Source organism: Ctenopharyngodon idella, chromosome 7 (assembly GCF_019924925.1).
Source record: "Ctenopharyngodon idella isolate HZGC_01 chromosome 7, HZGC01, whole genome shotgun sequence".
In the NCBI taxonomy this organism is placed as follows: Eukaryota; Metazoa; Chordata; class Actinopteri; order Cypriniformes; family Xenocyprididae; genus Ctenopharyngodon; species Ctenopharyngodon idella.
This window is the reverse complement of record NC_067226.1, coordinates 45,929,594-45,953,249: the sequence shown is the minus strand read 5'-3', so window position 1 is coordinate 45,953,249 and position 23,656 is coordinate 45,929,594. Positions and strand designations below refer to the sequence as shown.

At 38.7% G+C, this 23,656-nt stretch overlaps 1 protein-coding gene across 1 annotated transcript in view; it reads left to right on the top strand.

The window, feature by feature from the left end:
- Positions 1-2,028: 2,028 nt before the first annotated feature.
- Positions 2,029-23,656, top strand: part of galnt18b (UDP-N-acetyl-alpha-D-galactosamine:polypeptide N-acetylgalactosaminyltransferase 18b) — a 122,930-nt gene continuing 101,302 nt past the window's right edge. The window contains exon 1 of the mRNA XM_051900638.1: positions 2,029-2,546. Within this exon, the coding sequence (XP_051756598.1) occupies positions 2,309-2,546 (238 nt within the window). The 5' untranslated portion in view covers positions 2,029-2,308. The remainder of the gene's footprint in view (positions 2,547-23,656) is intronic.

The window sequence follows — 23,656 nt, the reverse complement described above, 5'->3', positions numbered from 1 at the left end:
TGACATGGCACCCCAAACCATCACTGACTGTGGAAACTTTACACTGGACCTTAAGCAACGTGGATTGTGTGCCTCTCCTCTCTTCCTCCAGACTCTGGGACCCTGATTTCCAAAGGAAATGCAAAATTTACTTTCATCAAAGAACATAACTTTGGACCACTCAGCAGCAGTCCAGTCCTTTTTGTCTTTAGCCCAGGCGAGACGCTTCTGACGCTGTCTGTTGTTCAAGAGTGGCTTGACACAAGGAATGCGACAGCTGAAACCTATGTCTTGCATACGTCTGTGCGTAGTGGTTCTTGAAGCACTGACTCCAGCTGCAGTCCACTCTTTGTGAATCTCCCCCACATTTTTTAATGGGTTTTGTTTCACAATCCTCTCCAGGGTGCGGTTATCCCTATTGCTTGTACACTTTTTTCTACCACATCTTTTCCTTCCCTTCGCCTCTCTATTAATGTGCTTGGACACAGAGCTCTGTGAACAGCCAGCCTCTTTTGCAATGACCTTTTGTGTCTTGCCCTCCTTGTGCAAGGTGTCAATGGTCGTCTTTTGGACAACTGTCAAGTCAGCAGTCTTCCCCATGATTGTGTAGCCTACAGAACTAGACTGAGAGACCATTTAAAGGCCTTTGCAGGTGTTTTGAGTTAATTATCTGATCAGAGTGTGGCACCAGGTGTCTTCAATATTGAACCTTTTCACAATATTCTAATTTTCTGAGATACTGAATTTGGGATTTTCCTTAGTTGTCAGTTATAATCATCAAAATTAAAAGAAATAAACATTTGAAATATATCAGTCTGTGTGTAATGAATGAATATAATATACAAGTTTCACTTTTTGAATAGAATTAGTGAAATAAATCAACTTTTTGATGATATTCTAATTATATGACCAGCACCTGTATATACACAGAGATAATCATAACAAAACTAGGAACAGGTGTGACAACAATTAGAAACTATGGTAACAAAAGAACCTGAACTCAGACAAACAGAAACAGCACGTGATAAAGAAAATAAACAGGACATGATAATGAAACTAAACAAGACATAATTGTGACAACAGACTGAAGGCCAACACAAATGTTGGTCATTCAAAAAAATAAAATAAAATAACATTGTTGCATGCAATTTGTCTGTTGACCAATGTGTAAAAATGGCTTTAATAACCATTCGTTCAAATGAAAATGATTATGGACAAGTGGAGTGATACAAATAGTGACAAGTGCTGCTGGACTAAATGCACTTGTGGAAGGCTTGCTGTATGTACATTTATGTAAACCTCACTTAGATGAACCTCAATATGTTCATCATCTGAAAATTACCTAAATTCTTTATTATGAAAGTCATTATTTGCACACTGCTTCACAACTTATGTAATCGGGAGGGTGATGGTAAGGTACACAGTGATTTCCCTGTTCATTAGTGGTTAAGTTAATAGTGTTAACTCACCCTTTGCTACAACACTCCTGTGTGTCTACTATCTGTATAATTTAAAATTTAAATAAAGGGTTTAAAGGGTTTCTAAATGCAATAAACCATTGTGCTCTTATATATATGTGTGTGTGTGTGTGTGTGTGTGTGTGTGTATATAACAAATGTGACTTAAAGATTACATGACTTAAACAACCATGTACTTACATCAAGTAGGCTACTTATTGTGTTCATATTGCAAAACACTTTTGCTTATATTGAGGTGGGTACGGGTAAGATTAGGGACAGGTTTGGCGATATGAGTAGGTTTAAGGTTGGCTTAAGTGGTAAGGGAAGGGTCAACAGCGTAATTATAGATATAATTACAGAAATTAATTATAGCTATATTACATGCAGCATTTTCTAAATATAAGTACAATGTAAAAACATAAGCATTAGGTGAAATTATTAATTTAAGTACACAGTAAATATAAAGTGGAACCATACATATTTTTTATGAAACATTGGGAGTTTCTGTCTTCAAAAAGCACCTCCTTACTGTTACTGGATCATTGTGCAATTGGTCCCATAGATTACAGCTCATCTCATTGGTCAACAGGCTCAGGATCAGATCACACACATACTCGCGCACCTTCACTCTCTTTCCTATACCGCTGCTTGCCGCTGCAGACGGAGAACGCGGCGAGTCGTGTTGAAACAAGACGATAGTTGCACATTTCAAGTCTTTGGAATCTGTGGCAGAATGAAGCACGGACTGTAGTGTTTGCGTCAGGCGCGAGGACCGAACTAGCGCGTGATTCTCCATTGGAGTACAAACAGAGTTGAGGACAGGCGCACTTGTCCGCTGTATCTCGCACTCTATATGGAGGGATGTCGGGATGGCTTGCACCAGGAGAACCAAAACTTTGGTGTCTACGTGTGTAATACTAAGTGGCATGACCAACATAGTGTGTCTTTTGTACGTCGGATGGGTGACTAATTACATCGCTAATGTGTACATCAAAGTGCCGATGCCTGTCCCAGCCAAAAAGTTGGAAGGCGACAGGAAAGGAGAAACTCTGCGGATTATAGAGCGACTGGATCGACTGGAGAATGTAGTTAATCAGCATATACAAGGTAAGACGAGTGTGTGTTTAATAAATGTGCTTACAAATGAATGTGACGTCTAAAAATGTTCACTCTATGAGAAATACAGCTAACAATCACAAGATCAGCAAAAATGATATGCCATAAATAAGTTATATGCCACTTTTCACGAATAGAGGACCTTATAGAGGCTTTATTAGGGGAGTTTAGATGAACATTCGAATAAAATAGATAAAATGTATAAAATAAACAAAGTACAAATTTGTATATGCAACCTAAATGAATCTGTCTCACAGCAGGGACTAGCTAGTTTTGAACCAAATGATAAATAATACATTTAACAACAGGTTTTTTTTTTTTTTCCCCTCTTAACAATAACTAGGGTAACAACAGCGAATTGTTGAGCTCGATTAATGCAGTCAACACTACAAGTTTGTGTAAAAACTGAGAAAAATTATATTATGTAACTAATGATAACTATATATATATATATATATATATATATATATATATATATATATATATATATATATATTGGTAACTAATATTTTATTGCTGATGCAGAGGCACAAACTAATTGTTGCAGAAAAAAATGAAAGACATCTTTCATTGTAAATGCAACTCTATTGCCCTTACAAAGACTTACCATGGTAACCACAGTTACCTGTGAAATCTGCTTGCACTTATTGTACTAGAACAGTGTATGAAGCTTTCAGGGGCTTTTTGTTCAGTTTTTTAAGCTGCATTTGCTCTTTAAAACAATTTACTTTAGTAACCATCATTTCATGAAAATTATTATTTTATTTTGTAATGCTGTATTAGCAGGCACTGTATACAAAAATTAATTCTACATAATGACAAATATGTATGGCAAGTTTATAAACATACTATACAGTTATGGGATAAACAATCGTAGGGTCATTGACGAGTAAGGATTTTAAAAGTGTAAAACAATGAAAATATAATTAATTTTTAAGTTTTATTAAGTGTTAACAATGAGATTGTGTTTTTTATAATCAATTAACACTGCTTTTGTCATTATTTACAAGATAGACAAAATTTGTCACCAAAAAAGTCATTCAGTCTAACCAAAATTTCGGTTTTACCGAATGAAACTTTTGGTTATACTGAATGACGATATTTTCAAACAATGCTAACAGGCTGATATCTAGCTAGCTAGCAAAAGGACAATCAAACATTTTATATTTAGTAAGTTTTTAAAATATTACAACTTTTTCCATGTTTTATAGCAGGTTGTACCGAATGACCTGATGTTTTGGGACATGCATATGAGTAAGTGAAAACATGAATTTTTCAGATAGTTAAGAGAGTTAGTTACTTTGCTTCACGACCATGTGGTTCTTTGCATGTGTCTGAATAATATCACATACTGTCACATGATATTGACCGCATGACTCGATCCAAAATGGTCCCTTTATATTGGTTACTCCAAATGACATCAATGAAATTCATTTCTCGGACATTCTTTCTCATAACAAAGCAACGACTTCTACACATAATTTTAATACCATTTTGCACTATGTTGATATATGATGTTATAAAATAATGCCAAAATTAAAAACATATACATTTATTACATTTTAAGATATTTTAATCACAAATAAAATGGCTGTATTGGCCTTTGGATGGTTAAACCGAATGACCTTTTGACACTTAAAAAATCTTTAAAATACTTTATATGTAGCAAAAGTAAAACCTTTTGGATTCAATAAAAGAGATCTAGTTGTACTACATTACATGCTTTGGATGTCATATCTTTGTTTTTTTATTATAATTAAGGCCTTTGGACAAAAAAATGACCCGTCACGTCATTGACCCAGTAACTTTAGTATTTTGGTAGATACTGTGATTACCATAGTACATTTTTGTCTGTACCATGGACAGATGTTACCTGGAGAGAGGGTTGCTCTGAAATAGCAGTCCATTGTGGAGAGTATGTTCCTCTCAGGTGATAAACAGAAAAATCTATAGTTCATCATCATGACTTGAATAGCAATTGAACATTTGTCCTGTCTTGTTCAAATCAGGTTGATTGCACCTTATCTCGTGGTTAATGGCACTTTTATGCAGGTGTGACCTCCACTTGTGATCTGGCAGCTTCACAAAGACCATTGATGATTGCGAACTCCTCTCCTTCTCTCTTCAGAGACTCTTGTTTAATGAACTTGGCACTGGCTGAACATTAATTATGAAAAATGACTGATTGCTTCTGTCTGTACTGGTAGTTTAGATCTTTCAGCACTTCTCAGTCCACAAAAATTTCTGTTTTTCATCATCGTCAATGCATTTATTTAAGTGATACACTCATTGATAATTTAGCATTTAGGGTTCAATGAAGAACCTTTAATCTCAGCGGAACCTATCCACTTTATACACTGTAAAAAAAAAAAAAAAAATAATAATAATAATAATTATAATAATTGGCAGCTGTGGTTGCCAGAATAATTCTGTAAAAAATACAGTAAAAATGTAAACATATTTACAAAACAGCATAAAATTGTAATTTAAATTACAGTTTTTGAATGTAAATACTGTAAATTGTCCATTTGATTTGTTCTTTTTTTACTTCTAAAAACTGTGCAATTATCAGCATTTTACTGTAAATTACACAAAATGTCCAGTTAGATCTTTTACAATTTTTTTCCCCCTGTATATAATACGGGAACTTACTGTTAACAGCTTTTCTGTAGCATTTTTACAATATTTTACAGTAAAAATTACACTCATTTTTTTACAGTGTAGTGGAAAAAGTTTCATATTATTTAAATATTCTTCGCACTAAGAATTTTTTTTTTTTAAGAACTCTTGGTTCTTCTTCAGTGGCCTCCTTTTGAAACCTTTATTTTTTAAGTGTGTAGGTTATTCAATTAAATGTTTGAGGTCAAAATTTGGTTTGTGAATATATTGCTTGATCTTTATCATATTCATGAAAAAGCAGATGGTGGATTCTTCCCGATGCAGTAAGTACATCCTAACCCACCTTTCTCACAAAGCATCTGCCAAACAGAATGCAACAATAAAGCGTTTGTAGTTTCTCACTGTTGCGCAAGCTTTATTCCGGATTCGTTTTCAGCTACTTCGGAAAGCACTAATTTGTTGCAGATCTGAGAGAACACAAGCAATTTTCTGTTCTGTTTCTGGTTTATTAGTCTACAACAACATGCACAGCATGATTCGTCTGCTTCACTGAATATCTAGGAATACAAATTTTGCGCTGTTCAAGAAAGTCTGTAATATGATTTTATTAATGGCCTCCTTTTGTGTTTGTTATAAAAGACACACTTCATTGTCAGAGAGACGATTCTGTCGTAGTTACTCACTGGATATTACGTTGATACGGGTTGCAGACAGCCAGTGCAGCGCTCAAACTGAATCAAGGGTGCAGACAAACCTCGCTGAGCTGAGAGGCAGCTACAGATGATTACTTGAGCAAACATTCCCGAGCTACAGCCACAGACACGTTGTGCTGTTTGGCAACGGCTGTGGGCTTCAGGAATGGGATTCGAGGGAGCGTTTTTTGGTTTCAACGCTTGAATTTTTTTATTGCATGGCATGGATTGTTGAGGTTTATCTGGATCTTTGCAGTTTAGCAATGATTTTTTTTATAATGGAAGTGAATGGGTCACTATGAAATCAGTTATTTTTAATGGAATAGTGCGGTATTTATTATAAATGATTTATTCGTGCACTCATTATTATTGTGTTTTTTTATTTTTTTATTTTTTTATTCATGTGCCCTCATAATCTTTAATTATGACAAAATGGACAAAATCAATTCCTGCCCTGCTTTTATTATTTGTTTGAAAAGCTGTTTCTCTTGGATATAAGAGACAATAGGGAAGAAAAGACTTTCACAACTTCTTTTTCATGCAGACTTTCAATGCTGAAATATTCACTGTTTTAATAATTGACGATTTTAGTCTGAACAAATAATTTACATTTATGCTTTTACCAGACAGTTTATCAGTTCATGCATTTTCTGTGAATCAAACCTTTATATGACCTTGCCGTTGCTAGCACCATGTTCAACTGTTTGAGCAAATTAAACAGTAGCTACTATTTGAGCTACTTAAACAGAGCCAATTAAATAACTTACTGATGTTTTCTATGTAAAGTCATATCCACTTTTACAACTTATTTGTTATGACAACCGAATGCCTAAACCCCTAAAAGAGACTGTAAAATTGGCAAGAAAAACTTTACAGCTCAAACAATGCACACATTTTAACAAATGAATTAAAGGGGTCATGACAAGAGAAATCATATTTGCCTTGATATTTGGATATATAAGGCCCTGTTTACACCGGGTATTAAGATGCGTTTTGGTTATGTTTGAGTGTGTGTTAGAAATCAGGAATGTTGAGAGAACATTGTACTTGGTATGTTTTTCGTCTTCAAACCAAACTTGGGTCTTCAGCTGACAAAGTTTAAATCCCGTCTGGCTAACGCACTTCCCATAATGTTTACGTGTTAGGTCAGTAGGCGGAGAGCAGACTGTTGTGGCTGTTTGAACGCATTCAATCACATGAGCGTCTACACCACGAAAGCAATCCGGGCGAATGTGTTTTCCACTGCCTCTGAAAGTGGTTGAAAGTGGACAAGCTCAAAACTTTTAGATCTGTTTACACCTGTATTTAGTGTCGTTCACTTATGATCCAATCGACCAAAATGCATCTTAATACCAAGTGTAAACAGGGCCTAAGAGGTTTTTGTACCATTAAAATACAAGTTTTCTAGCTTAAAACATCCTCCTCATTATAAACAAAGCATTTATTTAAGGCAGCGGCTATTTACACTAAGTGACAATAGCAGCATTTTTTAGCGATATGCTATTTATGTGAAAATAACGATAGTTTCTATTTACACCATGTAAAAGTATCAGTTCTTTGCAATAAGAGTAAATAGTAATTAGATGCTATCTATACTTTATATTGGCAGATACTATTTGCACCTCAGTATTTTTGTACATTAACAGGATGCAATAATATCATAGAGTGTAAATGATCATATTTATTAAAATTATTAAATGGATGCTGCCTTATTGGGAGAATAAAAACCCTACACCTTCCACTAACCCTACCCAATAAACACTTTTAATATTATTAAACACTCAGTTTATTTCCACTTTTAGAACATTATTTTAATTTTTATTGAAAATAAATGCGAGCTCGGCAAAAGGCGGATTCGAACCTGCATCGATCATGTCAGAAGCCAGGTCTGCGAGCCTTACTCGCTACTGCTGCGCCACTGAAGATGTTGAATTCTGTGTGTCTTTTTTAAAACTTGAGTGGCCCAACCAGACATTGGTGGGCGGACAAGGGATGCCAACAAGGGATGCTATTTGCACTTAGTGTTAGTAGACACTCGGTTTATTTAATCAAGCTCCATAAATGGCTCGTTTTGATAGTGTGGGATTTGTGTTGTCACACTGGCAAATACATTTGCATATGCCTGCCTCCAGAGCAAGACATTGACGAATAGTTTTACATCATCACACCATAGGCCCCGCCCACTGGCGTTCAGTCATTTAACGGCTGATATTTGCCTACACTGGATGTGAACGTCGCGTCAAAAGCAAATAGAACCCATTATAATCACTGATGCTGTCTACACTGGACACAGCTTACAGATCTGCATTCAGTTTCTGACATGTTCTACACACTTGAATCTGCCGACAACAGGACAAATGGAAGAGTTTGCAAAGAAAGTTTAGTTGACAGATGAAGCAGTCAGCTGTATTGGATCTGACAGCAGCTGCAACACGCATAAGTAAATGATTTCATAATGATTTGTCTGTAAATGACGGTTTTATATAGATAATGTTTTCAAAAGACTTACTCGTGTGCAATAGTGAATGGGCGCTGATACGGTTTCCCATTAATAAATGTTAATTTCCAACATATTTTGGGTTCATTTTAAACAAGCAATGCAGTAATTTTTAAACAATAGTTGAGTTAAATAAAACTACCCAGCAGGTTGGGCAAACATTTAACTCAACCGCTGGGTTAAAACAACCCAAATGCTGGGTGTGTCCATTTTCAACCCAACTTGGGTTGTTTTTAATCCAGCATTTTTTAGAGTGTACGCTTTACATTTCTGCTTAAAAATTGGCCCCATTGACTTCCATTATAAGTGCCACATTGTGACTTCGAATAGAGAAAATTAGGGATAAGTGGTAATCAACATTATGCCACAAATGCTGTTGATTGAGCTTACCTTTATCAGAATATCGCTTTGTTGACATTTATCTTCCAAATGGCAGAATTACTTTAGTCCACTTTTAAACACCAAATCTGGATCTTACAATACAGTGCCATCCAAGGTTGCTCTAAACTTCATGGTCCCAGACTTTACACTGCCTCTCTCTCTGTAGCATACAAGTGTTTTCCAGAATGAATGATTTATGTGGAAGAGGTACATGCCAGCTGTGGCTCTACCACCTGGTACAAACAGCCTGGAGGATGGCCTGCCTGATCTCCCTGTCATCCTCAAGTTGATGAAAATGCAGCACGCTTCAGCACAGCAGCTCTTTAGCGCTGTAGTGGATTTTCTGCTGAAAGCCAAAGAGAAAGAACAACAGAATCACTTAGTCCCTCTTTCAATTGTGTAGTTACATTGTGTAGAGGAGCGAAGTGAAGCGAACAGATTCTCAGCTCATAACATTCTGTTTATCTGCTCTCACACCATTTGCATTTAGCTTTTATGCAAAGTACTGCGCCGCATTCAAAAACAAATCAAGAAAACAGCATTTCATGGGAGCTGAAGGATAAAATTCTGCAGAGGAAGAAGCAGGAATGGGAAATTATGCTGTGGAATAGGAATTGAACTTTTTGTAGAACCTGCTACTTATTATGACAAACACTCTTTGAAATAGAACATAAAAGTATTCACTTTTTAACTGTGATGTTGAAGTCAACATGAAATTCCATAATGTGACATAATCAAGGAAAAACACACTTTTGGTATACTAAACTGGTATACTTAAAGTCTGCTTAATTGGAACAACTCATTTTGTACTTAATGCACTTTAATTGTGTGGAAGTAGTGCTGAGGTCCAACTAAACTTTCTTCACACTGGGATGTAGTGGTGTAATAATAATAATAATAATAATAATAATAATAATAATAATAAAAAAACAACAACAAATCAAAACAATGTTTTATTAGTATTTATATTGTCAGGAAAACACAAACATATATCAACATATGTTAATAGCATTTACATCAAAATATTTTATTAGCAATTATATTAACCTCAACACCAAGACAAATTCCTTGCATATTTGTACTTGGCGATTAAACTTTAGCCCACTTGTTCAGCCAATTTGTTGGCTCTGATGAATGCTCACCATTGTTTATTCTTTATTCATTGTTTCATATTTCCGGTTCATCTGTTCTGATTTCAAGTGCACATACTGGTGAACACAATGGACAGAATTTGTCTAGCTATTCTAGAAGTTACTTTTGGCATTACCACTTGTCTCTTTATAAACACCCACATCGAAGCATAAATAGTATGCATATGACAAAACAAAAGCTATTATTTATTCAAGTCTTTCTTAGACTATGAATAAGTTTGTCAGCTAGGTTAATTTGTTTGGTTATATAATAAGAAACACTTTTTTAAAAAGAACTTTTTAAATTTGTAACTTTTAAAGTACACATAGTATTATTTTTTATATTTTGCTCATTAAAAAAGCCTTGTTACAACAGACATGAGCACCAGCAGAAAAGCTGCAGGTCTCGTTGGAACTCATTTGAGATGTTGTGATGTGATGGTAATGACAAGCAGCCTAGTGCTAGATTTTCTCTGACTTTATTAACACTTGAAAGATGAATATTTATGCAGTCAGTATTGAGGTTACTGTAAAAGTGTGTGGAAAGGTACAAATGACATTTTTCTCTGATGTTTATTATGTTTTAGTGGCATAGGTGAGAAATGCTGAGGTGTATGACCTATTTACGAACGTTACCTAACTGCTGTGTAGTCAGAAGGAATATATGTTATGGAATATTTGGTTTGATGGCAGCGTGATCTGTGAAGAGTCAAACGGATGACACCGTCTCTGAGGACTACGTTTGCTTCTTTGAGAAGCTGTGATTTCTCATTTCCTCTCATCCTCCGCTCCCTATGAGTCTCCTCTAATAAGCAGCGGGTTGGGGTTAATTACCTCAACAGAAAGGCATGGAAACACAGCAAAGATGTTGTACTTGGCACGCCTCGGAAGAGACTCGAAATTTTTCAAGTTGCCCTTACCTGCCCTTTTGACTGACAGATGGCTGTGTGAGTGAGGAGCCTCGGCAGGGCTGATTTATGGCCGTGCTGGAGGGTTTATCCTGTGATAATCACAATGAGCTCTGTTAAACAAAGACACGGCAAAGCCTCTGATCCAGAAAGACAGGCTATTAATCAGTACAGCTCACATACGACATGAATTTATAGCGCTTTAACTCACTTGGAATTCGAAAACAACTAGTTAGGTAGTAACTAAGTTCTATACTGTGGTCTCTCAATGTGTTTTGTACAAGTCTGTAGCATGATGAAGTACCACAGGCTTATTCAATGTAATAAAGTGCTGCTGTTTCTCTGGACATTCCGTCTCCGAGACATCTTGTCACTGTGCAATGTTAGTTTGGTGGACTCAGCAGGCATTGTGCCTCTGCAGGCAATGACTTTGGCCATTATGTCATATCTCATGCTATTTGAAAATATTTATTCAACCCTGTATGGTGCCCCGCTGGATGTTGTGCCCCCCAAAATATTCTAAAACTCAATTTCTTTTAAAGGAGACCTATAATGCCCCTTTCACAAGATGTAATATAAGTCTCTGGTGTCCCCAGAATGTGTCTGTGAGGTTTCAGCTCAAAATACCCCACAGATCATTTATTATAGCTTGTCAAATTTGCCTCTATTTGGGTGTGAGCAAAAACACACAGTTTTTGTGTGTGTCCCTTTAAATGCAAATGAGCTGCTGCTCCCGGCCCCCTTTCCAGAAGAGGGCGGAGCTTTAACAGCTCACGCTTCGGTAAACAACAACAAAGCTGGAGAATCTCACGCAGCCAAAATGACGATTGTCAGTAACGGTGTTCAGCCTTAAATTGTTCAAACCGGAGGCGACACTGATGGAGAGATTTAGGAAGAAGTTACAACTTTTAGAATGAAACTGGACATTTCTGAATGGTTAGTGGATAAATTTATGTAGCTGCTGTGGAGTTGATTCAACTCATCCACTAGCATGTGCCGTGACGGCATGATAACAACACTCTACAACAACAACACTTTCTTTTCTCTAAAGCAGCCCAACATGGCCTCACCCCCTTTGTTGTGTGTTCTCGGGGACGGGGTTTATGTAAATTTTGGGGTTTGTGATGTCACCAACACGGGAAGAAGCTTGTTGTAGTGCCTAGCAGCCATTTGTTGTAGTATTTAAACAGCGAATTCATTAAAAAGAAAATATCTCCCTTTGCATTGAACTTTGAGCATTGTAACTTTGCAGATGCACAACAAAGTTATTGTCTCCTAAAAGGAAGAATCAATTCTGAACTGCCGAAATGAGTTGTCAGTAACTTCCACCCATGGTCTTCATTGGCTGCCCGTGAACAACATCTACTTTGACCCGACCTCAAACACTGTAGTTGTATCTGAGACTGGAAGAGTTTGGTTTGTGTTGTCGACATGCAAGAAGATGATGTTTTCAAGTTGTATACAAGTGCTGAGGCAGATCCGGAGCTGAAATTCATTTATGGTAATGGGTGTTTTGTTTCTGACATGTGCTGTAAGCTGTAGACCAGTCACAACAGACTGGGCCATCTGACCTATCAGATCAGAGGATGCTCTTTTATTGAGCTGTTTCAGTCACAGAGGAAAGAGCTGATGCTGCAATGTATATTATAAGAAAATTAAAGTGTTTTTTGACATTGGATGCATGTAAACCTATTGTAGAAGACTCTAAAACAAAATTAGGAACCTTTAAATAGCATAATAGGGGCTGATATTATATATCGGTGCATAAATAACACCTTAAGGCAAGACACCATACAAAACTTTCCAGTTTTATTCCTGTCTATATTCTGAAGTTTTTTTCAGAGGGCTTTGTTCCTATATCATTCGCCATGTTTATATTTAACATTTTATTTTATTGTTCTGGCTGTTGACAGTATTTTCTGATTTATGGAGTGATAAAAATCCGAAATCCCCCCCGGTAAAAACCTCTAACTCGTAATATGTCAACAAAATAAACAAGGATTTTGAACCTGGCTTTATCCAATGTTTAGATTTCTGTTCTGGAAATGTATGCAAATGAATGCATATTTAATTAGATAATGCATCATTTGCATACTTAAACATAACATTTCAGAAATCATGTAACAGAATATAATTGTCTTCATGTATTGTGATTAATGAACTGTGGGGAAGTGTGGTTATATCTATTAGTTAAAATGTTTACTGTACCTGTAGTGTCTTGCCTTCATATTTACTTCTGTATAAACTATGCATTTACTTTGCATTGTTGGTTTGAAACTTAAAATAAAATTTATGAGAAAAAACTAAACAAAACAACAATAGCCAGTACTGTATATCTAATATAATCAGAAGTCACTCTTGGCTGTAATCGGGTGTTAAAGTGACACATTAAGACTTCAGGAATAGAATTGCTTGCTTCATTTTCCCTGCCTGTGTTGGTTGCCTTGAACTTTGCAGGGAAAAAAAAAATCAAACCAACAGTTTTATCCAGCTGATCTGTTACCATTTTAAAGCAGGTCATTCAGGGGTATAAGCCTTAAATGGGTTTTTGTATCTGCAGTCATAACTACGGCAGTAATGCTGTTTGCTTTTGATTACATTGTGTAAGACAAATGCTTTTAGCCTGCTTGTCTTCTTGTTCTATAAAGACACTATACAGACACACTGTATTCCTGCTCTTCATGCTGAGTGCACACTCATGCACAATGGAAGGTTATGCTACAGTATCTCAAAAGCTTTCATGCTGAGATGATTTGAATAGGTTAGAATTAAAGCAGAACAGTACGAATGCCTGCTTGTTTTGTGCCATGCATCTGATTTTCATGGAATAAACAATTTGACCTAACTACAAAAAATAGGACAGGGTAAACATACCTTGATGTAAACAAAATAAAGATTTGCATTAATTATAGCGCACTAGAGTCAGTGGATTTGCATGTCTGTTCAACCTAGATTTACAAAAAAAAGTTCATTAAATATTTATCCATGTGCAAAACCTTCATAAACGTTATGTTTGGAAAGCTTAAGGGAAGTCAAAACATGGTATCACTCCAGTCAACCTTATTTTGCAATGTCGACTCAATCTCTAATAGAGAAAGTAACCTGCTGATATCAGGGTCCGTCACACTGCGAAAAATGCATGAGTGCAAATTTTCTTATTTAGGAGTTTGTATCCGAACACCCAAAGGATCAGGAGGAACAGTTGGCACGCTGGTGCAAATTGAGGTCATGTTTCACTATATAGCACAGTCACCGCCTGCCTGCCTTTGAGGAAAGACATCATAACTATAAATATTTTGCTTGACAGACTAAAGTTGGTTTCATCAGCATCAGGTTGGCATGGTTTGGATCCACTTGTCCCTTTAAAGAGAAGGGTCACTGCAAATCAATAAAGTGTGAAATGTGATCACCCTGTTGAGAAAAAAAAAAGAAAAAAAAAAGAATATGCTGGTTAGGTATGTTTTGAAGCATGGCAGCTGGTCATGAGCTGGTTTAAGCTGGTCCTGAGCTGGACCAGCACTTGACCAGGTAAGGACTAAATAAGCTTAAACCAGCTCGTGACCAACTAAGGACCAACATAAACTTACTGCAATGCTTCAAAACATACCTAACCAGCATATGCTGTTTTTTAACAGGGCATCTCAATGGAACCATGATGAAGCATTTCTATCCTAATAGGAGTATGTGTGAAATATTATTACAATAATTTAAAATGACTGTTTTCTGTTGTAACATATTTTACAATGTAATTCATTCCTGTGATGTCAAAGCTGAATTTTCAGCATTGTTACTGCAGTCTTCAGTGGTGTTGTCGTACTCGAGACCGGTCTTGGTCTTGAGACTGGTCTTAAGACCATTTTTTGAAGGCTTGAAGGTCTTGGTCTCGAATGCATTTGGACTCAGTCTTGTCTTGATCTCAGACTAAGAGGACTCTGGATTTTATTTCAAGACCGGTCGAGACCACAATTGTTTCAAATCTTGGTCTTGGTCTCAACCCCCCAAAGTCTTGGTCTTGTCTTGGTCTCAACCTCCCAAAGTCTTGGTCTTTTCTTGGTCTCAGCCCCTGAAAGTCCTAGTCTTGGTCTTTTTCTCAACCTCCCAAAGTCTTGGTCTCGACTTGGTCTCGGATTAGGTGGTCTTGACTACAACACTATTCTTCAGTGTCACATGATCCTTACTGTTATCAGTCAAAGAGTTCTTGCTGCTTAATATTTCTGTGTAAACCGTTATACTTTTTAAAAGATTTTTAAAGAATATAATACTTTTATTCAGCAAAGATGCATTAAATTAATCAAAAGCAACAATAAAGACATTTATAATGTTACAAAAGATTTCTATTTCAAAGAAATGTTTTTCTTATCAACATTCTATTCATCAAAGAATCATGAAAAAAATGTATCATGATTTCCACAAAATATTAAGCAGCAAAAGCTGTTTTCAACATTGATAATAATAAGAACCATTATTAATAATTGAGCAGCAAATCTGCATATTAGAATGATTTCTAAAGGATCATGTGACACTGAAGACTGGAGATGAATGATCCAAAGTCTTTTAATATATTCCTCTTGTTGCTGTTTTATAAACACTATTAGCAACTGTGCGTAACCATGACTTTACCAGGCTTAGGGGTGTTGTTAAGCATGACACATAGTGCCTAAAACCACCTCAGTCTAGAAAAAATGATGGTAACGCTTGGCCTTGAGTGGCTTATTCTTTTGTTATTTTATAATGTTTATTTTCAATTACATTATATCCCTTTTTATAAGTTAGTCTTTAATACATTTTTAGTCCTCCTAATTTTATCTTCTGGCAAACAAGCAAAAAGGAGATCAGCGTGAAACACGTTTTCCTGCCCGTGTCTTATTTTAGTATGAGAAAGAAAAAGAGGAGAGGCAGATGATGCTTGTGATTCAGACTCGCTTTCTGTCCTCGGCACTCTTGAATTTGTGATTCTAATTATAAGCAATGGGATGTAATTAGTCATTAATTAAGACAGAGCCAAGCGGAGCGCAGTATCTCTGTGTAAGCACAGCTAAAGGAAGTCAGTCGCTCTTTGAACTTAAGAGACATACGCGTGGAATGAGCTCACTGTCTGTTACACAGGCTCATGCGGCGCTATTCACCGCTGTGCAGCTGGAAGGGAAGAAATGCACTTGATACAGATATGCTTGATTATCAGATTGTCTCATCTTTTTATTTTTAGCTAGTGATTTATATGAAATAACTGATTATCACTGATCTGTATGCCACCCAACTGCATTTTTAGCGGTTAAAGTTTTCTTATCATGTTACTAAAATGTTAGAGCTGAACTGATGAATGCAGCTTTTTTACAGTCATTTTTGCATGCGGAATCTATCTATCTATATCTATCTATATCTATCTATATCTATCTATATCTATCTATATCTATCTATCTATATCTATCTATATCTATCTATATCTATCTATATCTATCTATATCTATGTAATGATGGGTCGAATGCGTGAGGATCCATTTGCAGCTTGTTTATTAAAAGTACTTACAGAGTAGACAGGGCAAAGGCAGGGACACAAACAGGGACAGGCAATGGTCGAGGCAGGCGGCAGACAAGCAGAGTAAAGTCACAGGCAATGGTCAGGGCAGGCGGCAAACAAACACAGTCCAATAAACAGTCCAATGGCAACAGAAATACAATCCACAAGAAAACGCTCAGAAGTGATCACCGGGGCAAATCAAGACTTCGCAAAGGGTGTGTGTGTGTGTGTGTCTTAAATAGTCCAGGTAATGATCTGCAGGTGTGTGTGGCAATTGGTGATTGGTGCATGTGATTGGAAGGGAGGATTATGGGAAGTGGAGTCCAGGAACTGACAGGAACAGACAGTGATCGTGACATAACGCCCCCCTTCCGGAAGGCGCGTCCTCGCGGCGTAAATGGCACAGATAGGGAGGGGGGGTGGGTACATTGGAGACCTGTTGGCAGACGGGAACGGGGTCTCCAATGCAGGTCCAGGAACTCGGGCAGCCACGGGGGGTCAGGTGCCACGGGCAGCCACGGGGGGTCAGGTGCCACGGGCAGCCACGGCGGGTCAGGTGCCACGGGCAGCCACGGCGGGTCAGGTGCCACGGGCAGCCACGGCGGGTCAGGTGGCTTGGGCGACCACGGCAGATCAGGGTCCGTAGCTGGCCACAGCAGTTCACAGGCGGTTGAAGGCCGTGGGCGTGTAAGGTCCCCACCCGCAAGCTCAAGCAATTCGGAGGCCGCTGATGATCGCGGCCGTGCAGGGTCCCCACCCACAAGCTCCCCACCCTCAGGTATATGGCCCCCCCCCAAAAAGTTCTTGGGGAATTCAACGGAGGCCGTGGCGGTTTCGTGGGTAAGGATCTCGGGTGGCGCCGGCAGGGCGAGGAGCTCGGGTGGCGCCGGCAGGGCGAAGAGCTCGGGTGGCGCCGGCAGGGCGAAGAGCTCGGGTGGCGCCGGCAGGGCGAGGAGCTCGGGTGGCGCCGGCAGGGCGAGGAGCTCGGGTGGCGCCGGCAGGGCGAGGAGCTCGGGTGGCGCCGGCAGGGCGAGGAGCTCGGGTGGCGCCGGCAGGGCGAGGAGCTCGGGTGGCGCCGGCAGGGCGAGGAGCTCGGGTGGCGCCGGCAGGGCGAGGAGCTCGGGTGGCGCCGGCAGGGCGAGGAGCTCGGCGACGGCCTCCGTGGCCGTATCAGGAAGAGCGGGCTGCTCTGGGACGGCAGCGGACCGCTCTGGGACGGCCTCCGGGCTTACAACGGGCTCTGGGACGGCCTCCGGGCCTACAGCGGGCTCTGGGAAGGCCTCCGGGCCTTGAGGGATGGAGGAAGCCTTCTTCCTCCTCCTCCTCCGTTTACATGGTTGAGGCGGTGGCTCTTTGCCTACCTCCTCTGAGGGCGCTGCAGCGGGCTCACGGGTTGGAGCGGACTCGCGGACTGGAGCTGGTTCTGGAGTGGACTCACTGGCTGGAACGACCCCTATGTTCCCAGACACTGGCGGGGCGGCCATCTTGCCCGTGGGCACTGGCAAAGCGGCCATCTTGTCCATAGCATCCAGAGAATTTGAGTGCGTGGCAACCGGCGAGCTTGAGTGCGTGGCAACCGGCGAGCTTGAGTGCGTGGCAACCGGCGAGCTTGAGTGCGTGGCAACCGGCGAGCTTGAGTGCGTGGCAACCGGCGAGCTTGAGTGCGTGGCAACCGGCGAGCTTGAGTGCGTGGCAACCGGCGAGCTTGAGTGCGTGGCAACCGGCGAGCTTGAGGGCGTAGCGGCCAGCGGGCTTGAGTGCGAAGCGGCCGGCGGAGGCTTAGGAATGCCAGCCGCTCGTGCTGAAGTCAGCGGTGGATCAGCCACACTGGAACGCAACCCACTCCGCTCCCAAACAGATCCAGAGACGTGATGTAATTCTAGAAGATCAACGGAGACTTGACTTGGCTCTGGAAGATCAGCAGAGACATGATGTGATGATGTTGTGGCCGCCATTTTGTGAATGCTCTCTTTAGAGGCAGCCATTACATGGGGGAACGAGGTGTCGCGTTCCTCCGCGACACCCACAGTAAACAGTGAACCAACAGTAAGCAGAGCAAAGTCCAGAAATTCCACGAACGACCCTCGGGGACCATTAATAAGTAAGTAGTCCTTCAATGGTTCGTTTAATCCATAGCCAAAGAAGTCAATGAGGGCACAGTCAGGCAGGTCAGATAAATAGGCAATGTCTAGAAACTTCTGAATGTGGTCCTCGAGTGTAGAATTACCTTGCCGAAGGCGGACGAGACGTATTGCTGGGTCCATGCTGGGGCTGGAAGCGCTCGTAGAAGCTGCTGGATCGTTTGATGGCGAAGTCTTCTGTAATGATGGGTCGAATGCGTGAGGATCCATTTGCAGCTTGTTTATTAAAAGTACTTACAGAGTAGACAGGGCAAAGGCAGGGACACAAACAGGGACAGGCAATGGTCGAGGCAGGCGGCAGACAAGCAGAGTAAAGTCACAGGCAATGGTCAGGGCAGGCGGCAAACAAACACAGTCCAATAAACAGTCCAATGGCAACAGAAATACAATCCACAAGAAAACGCTCAGAAGTGATCACCGGGGCAAATCAAGACTTCGCAAAGGGTGTGTGTGTGTGTGTGTCTTAAATAGTCCAGGTAATGATCTGCAGGTGTGTGTGGCAATTGGTGATTGGTGCATGTGATTGGAAGGGAGGATTATGGGAAGTGGAGTCCAGGAACTGACAGGAACAGACAGTGATCGTGACAATCTATCTATATCTATCTATATCTATCTATATCTATCTATATCTATCTATATCTATCTATCTATCCATCTATCCATCTATCCATCTGTCTATCTGTCTGTCTGTCTAATCTCGTGTCTGCTCTATTAAGAGTATTAAATTACATTTTGCTCTCATCTGTCAACTCTGGGGATTCAGTAATTTTAGTGCTTTTAGATTTGAGTGCAGCATTCAACACCGTTGACCATTTCATTCTTATTTCATGCCTTGAACAGTGTGTGGACATCTGAGGAAATGCCCTTAGCTGGTTTAAATCCTATCTTAGTAACAGGACCTTTTCAGTGGTCATTGGACGATCTGTTTAATCCGAAGCCGCTCTTACCTGTGGTGTTCCTCAAGGCTCCATTTTGGGTCCTACCTTGTTTTCTCTGTACATCCTTCCATTAGGTTAAATTTTTAGGAAGCATGGAGTCTTTCATTATCTTTTCATTTTTATGCAGATGACCAAATCTATTTTCCTTTGAAACATAATGACAAGAAAGATTTAGAAACCTTGGTTGCATGTTTAGTCGATGTAAGTTCTTGGTTGTCTTTGAATTTTTTACTCTTAAATGAGAGTAAGATGGAAGCAATTGTTTTTGGGCCCTCTCTGGCTAAAGAAAAATCACATTTTAATTTTAACTTATGTTCATTTTTATTCCTCCCTTAAGTTTAAACAAAATATGAATACAGTAAGTCAAGCTTATTTCATTTAAAACTTCTGTTGAAAGTTAAGTCTTTCCTATCTCTCAACGATTTTGAAAGTGTCATACATGCTTTGTCTTATGTTGTTTGGACTATTGTAATAGCTTATATATTTGAAATTTGCAGCCCTCTATCTATGTCACAGCTTCAAATGGTTTAAAATGCTGCAGCCAGATTTTTAACTGTCCATAAAAGTGAACATATTACTCCTTTTTAATGTCTCTCAGTTGGTTGCCAGTGCGTTACAGAGTTGAATTAAAGTACCGTTGGTCTGGCGCCTTCTTACTTGTCAGATCTTTTAAACTTAAATAGGCCGGTCAGATGCTTACAATCCACAGACAATAATACTCTGTTTTGTTTTGTTTCTGTTTTTTTAATGCATAGATTATGCACACAAACAACTGGTAGCCTTGTTCAAATGGCATTATTTAAGGAATAGTCATCATTTACTCAACATTCCACCTGTATGACTTTCTTTCTTCTGTGTAAAACATAAGAAGACATTTTGAAGAATGTACTGGTCACTCTTTTCCATTTAATTAAATTGAATGGGGATCTGGACCGCCAAGGTCCGAAGTAAGTTATTTACAGAAATCCTTGCCCTATTCCTTTCAAGCAGTCTTTCATTTGCAACTTTTGTGCTTTTAACATTTAAAACTATTGTGCTTTATCACACATTCCTCAGAAGCATGCCACTTTATGGCTGTTTGGCTGCTTATGCCTTTAAATGAAAGTGAAGATCAATGCTGTCTTGTGACTCAACAGGAAAGACTATAAAAGCTGTAAATAGGCGTGATGATCACCCACAGGTTTACACTGTCTGATGACAATTGAACTGCCTGTTTTGAAATTACAGTGAAGGCGTTGAACATCCTGGAGCATGAAATATCCTCTAGAAGTCATTTCCAAAAACCCACATTACAGGATTTTATGACGTTTTCTGCCATGTTTGATTTAGTTCATGAAACAATATGAGGATACAAGTGCATTCAATAAAAAATGTATAAATGATTGATATATTTTAAGAGTACATGTTTAATTCTTATAATAAAATCAGTTTTATAAGTTTGTTTTCTAGTTAATCAGTTTTTGATGACATAAAATGCTGATATCTACTTAATACAATTTAATGATGGCAAATGAGATTTATTTATCTATCTATCTATCTATCTATCTATCTATCTATCTATCTATCACTTTGTAGTATAACATATGATGCTATAAAAGGGCTTTAAGTAATGGCTGTGTAATGTGAATGATAAGTTTCATAGTGAAGCATCTGTTCCTAGTAAAGTTTTCAGCAAAGTGCCTAAAAAAGACAAATAAACGTTTTAGGCATGGGAACGTTTACCTACAGAGAATACAGCATAATCACTTGAGATGTCTTATCAGGTTTTCCACAAGGTGTATTCACCAAACAGAATGATGCCAATCTCTCTGAGCATCTCTGTTTTGAGTCCAAGTGGGAATTGCTTCATAGAACGTTTTCCAACCTCATTACAGCTGTTTGTGATTAGATATCTAGGAGGCCCTTGGCACTTCAGGGATAAATGTGCTTTAGTTATTGTGGCTTGAATAACATTTGTGTTTTTAATAAAAACTGATACTTCACTGCAAAAAATAAAACGATTTTAAGATCAAGTAAATCATGCTGAAAATAACCAAATATTAACTTGAAGTTTTTCAGTTTATAATCACTATACAGTATACATTTTTCAGGGAAATCAAGTTATGCATCTCAGTGTAGCTCTTCTTCAAAAGATATCCTCTGATTTTTTTTAAAGTCAAACCAACAAGCAGAGAAGATGAGTTAGATGAAAGTATTTTTTGAGTTCAAGTACGCCTACAATGTAAAAAAAAAAAGTTTTGTGCTTCAGTCTCATTCGCTCTCATCCCAGCAGGCAGAGAAATGAAGCCGATGAAGACATGAAACATGTAATACTAAATATTTAACAATTTGCATGGAACTTTTTATTTCATTTACACATTTTAAGAAATCATCTTAAAACTGAACTACATAGGTATAATTGTTCTATTAATGACATATTTTTAAATACAATACTTTTAATATCTACGAATGCCTCTTTCTTCATCCACTTTAATCTTTAGGGTTTTCCCCCCCAGATTTTGAAGTGATTTTCATATGGGAACACTCTGTTATTCAGCACTGCAGAGCATCTGGCCATCATGTCCATCCTGGATACACTCATAGTTGAGTGACAGATGTTGGCTTGGCATGAAATGTTATCAAGAAGGCAATTATTTAATACACTTATAAGTGCCAAACTATTAAGTGAGGAGCTGATAAACAGCCTTTTGAAGCCACAACGTTTCACTTTAGTTGCATCAGTTCCACTTGGATTGCGAGCGTGTTTGCATAATCACAGTTATAAGTGTGAAATATTGCACGACTGTTACTGAGTCTTTCTGGAACTATTTTCTGAGAGCAGCTGAAAACACAACTCATGCATCTCAGATTTTAATTTGAACAGATTCATGATGTATGATCCGTTTTTTATTATTATGAATGTGCATGAAAGTGAGTGCATGGTCAGTATTTTCCACTACTGATGCTGTCTAGAAATGAAAGAAAGAAAAATTTAGCTGCCAATCTGTGACTAGCAACCTCAGTATACTTCGGATTTGTCTCCAAACATAGTGGCAGGTATCCAGTGATTCGTCAATTCCCCTAAGCCTCCTTGACTGACACAGGTCACATTTACATTGAATAGGGGTTGAGGTTGAAACACAAGCTCTTTTCTATAATACACTGAGAAAGCTGAGGGCAGTGAATGGGACAGTGACACAGTTTGCAGAATATAAGGTTCTCACCATGGCTTTGTTCCAAACCTTAGTGAGCTGCCTACCTAGACAACATTTTTCATCATTGTTATTGAAGCAAAGGCTATTTCAAACAGTAGGCAGGGAAATCATGTTTCCTTATACAACATCTCAAAAAAACCCATTTAACCCAGCCTAAGTTGCTAAGTTGGTTTACTAGTCTTAGTTGCTTTAAGATGGTCTCCCAGCCTGGCCAAGCCAGATATGTTATTTTGTTGTTTCACAGTCTGGCCAAGCTTTCGTTTAGCTGGATAGTTAGGTGATTTTCCAACCAGACCAGCTAATGCCCAAAACCCATCTAAAATCAGCCTTGCCAGAGGTGTGTTTCCCAAAAGCATTGTTAGCCAACTATGGTTGCAAGTTCTATCATTACCAAGAGAGTTCAACAATTCAGTGTTTCTCAAAACCATAGTTCCAGCAAATATTCACAAACAGCATCACAAACTTGTGTGGTTGGAACTACAGCTCTTGACCTGTGGTTAAAAGCATAATTGTTTGTTAGTATGACATATATACTTAAATAGACCATTTTCCTGGGCACAATAACCAAGCTAACATTCCATATCTTTCATACATTTTAAATACTGTATATATACATTTTAATTTATTTATTTTAGTGTCAACAATCAGCACCATTTTGTGAGTGTGCATGTGCATAAATGCATAAGCGAACTCTGGAGTATGGCATAAGAGGGAACCCACAATGAATCAAACATCAAATAAAGCAATATAGCTGCGAGCAGCAATTATCGGGGTTCAAGCCTTTTAAAGTCTTTAAGCGCACGCGTAAAAAGGTGTTATGTTTTCACGCATAGATGGAAAAGACCATTTACAAGACCTATTTACCATAGGAAATGTATGTTTTTTAAAGCTTTTTAAAGTTTTTTTTTTAAGTTTGAATAATCGATGTTTAACAAATGATTCGATTGACAGAGGCGGTTCTAAAGGCAAAGTTGCTCAGAATGAGTTCTACCATGTGGTATGAATGTCGTGGGCATGTGCGAAAAATTGTGTGATACACCCCCCGGTGGCCGATTTCTTTCGAATTTCTCACAGGCCTCTATG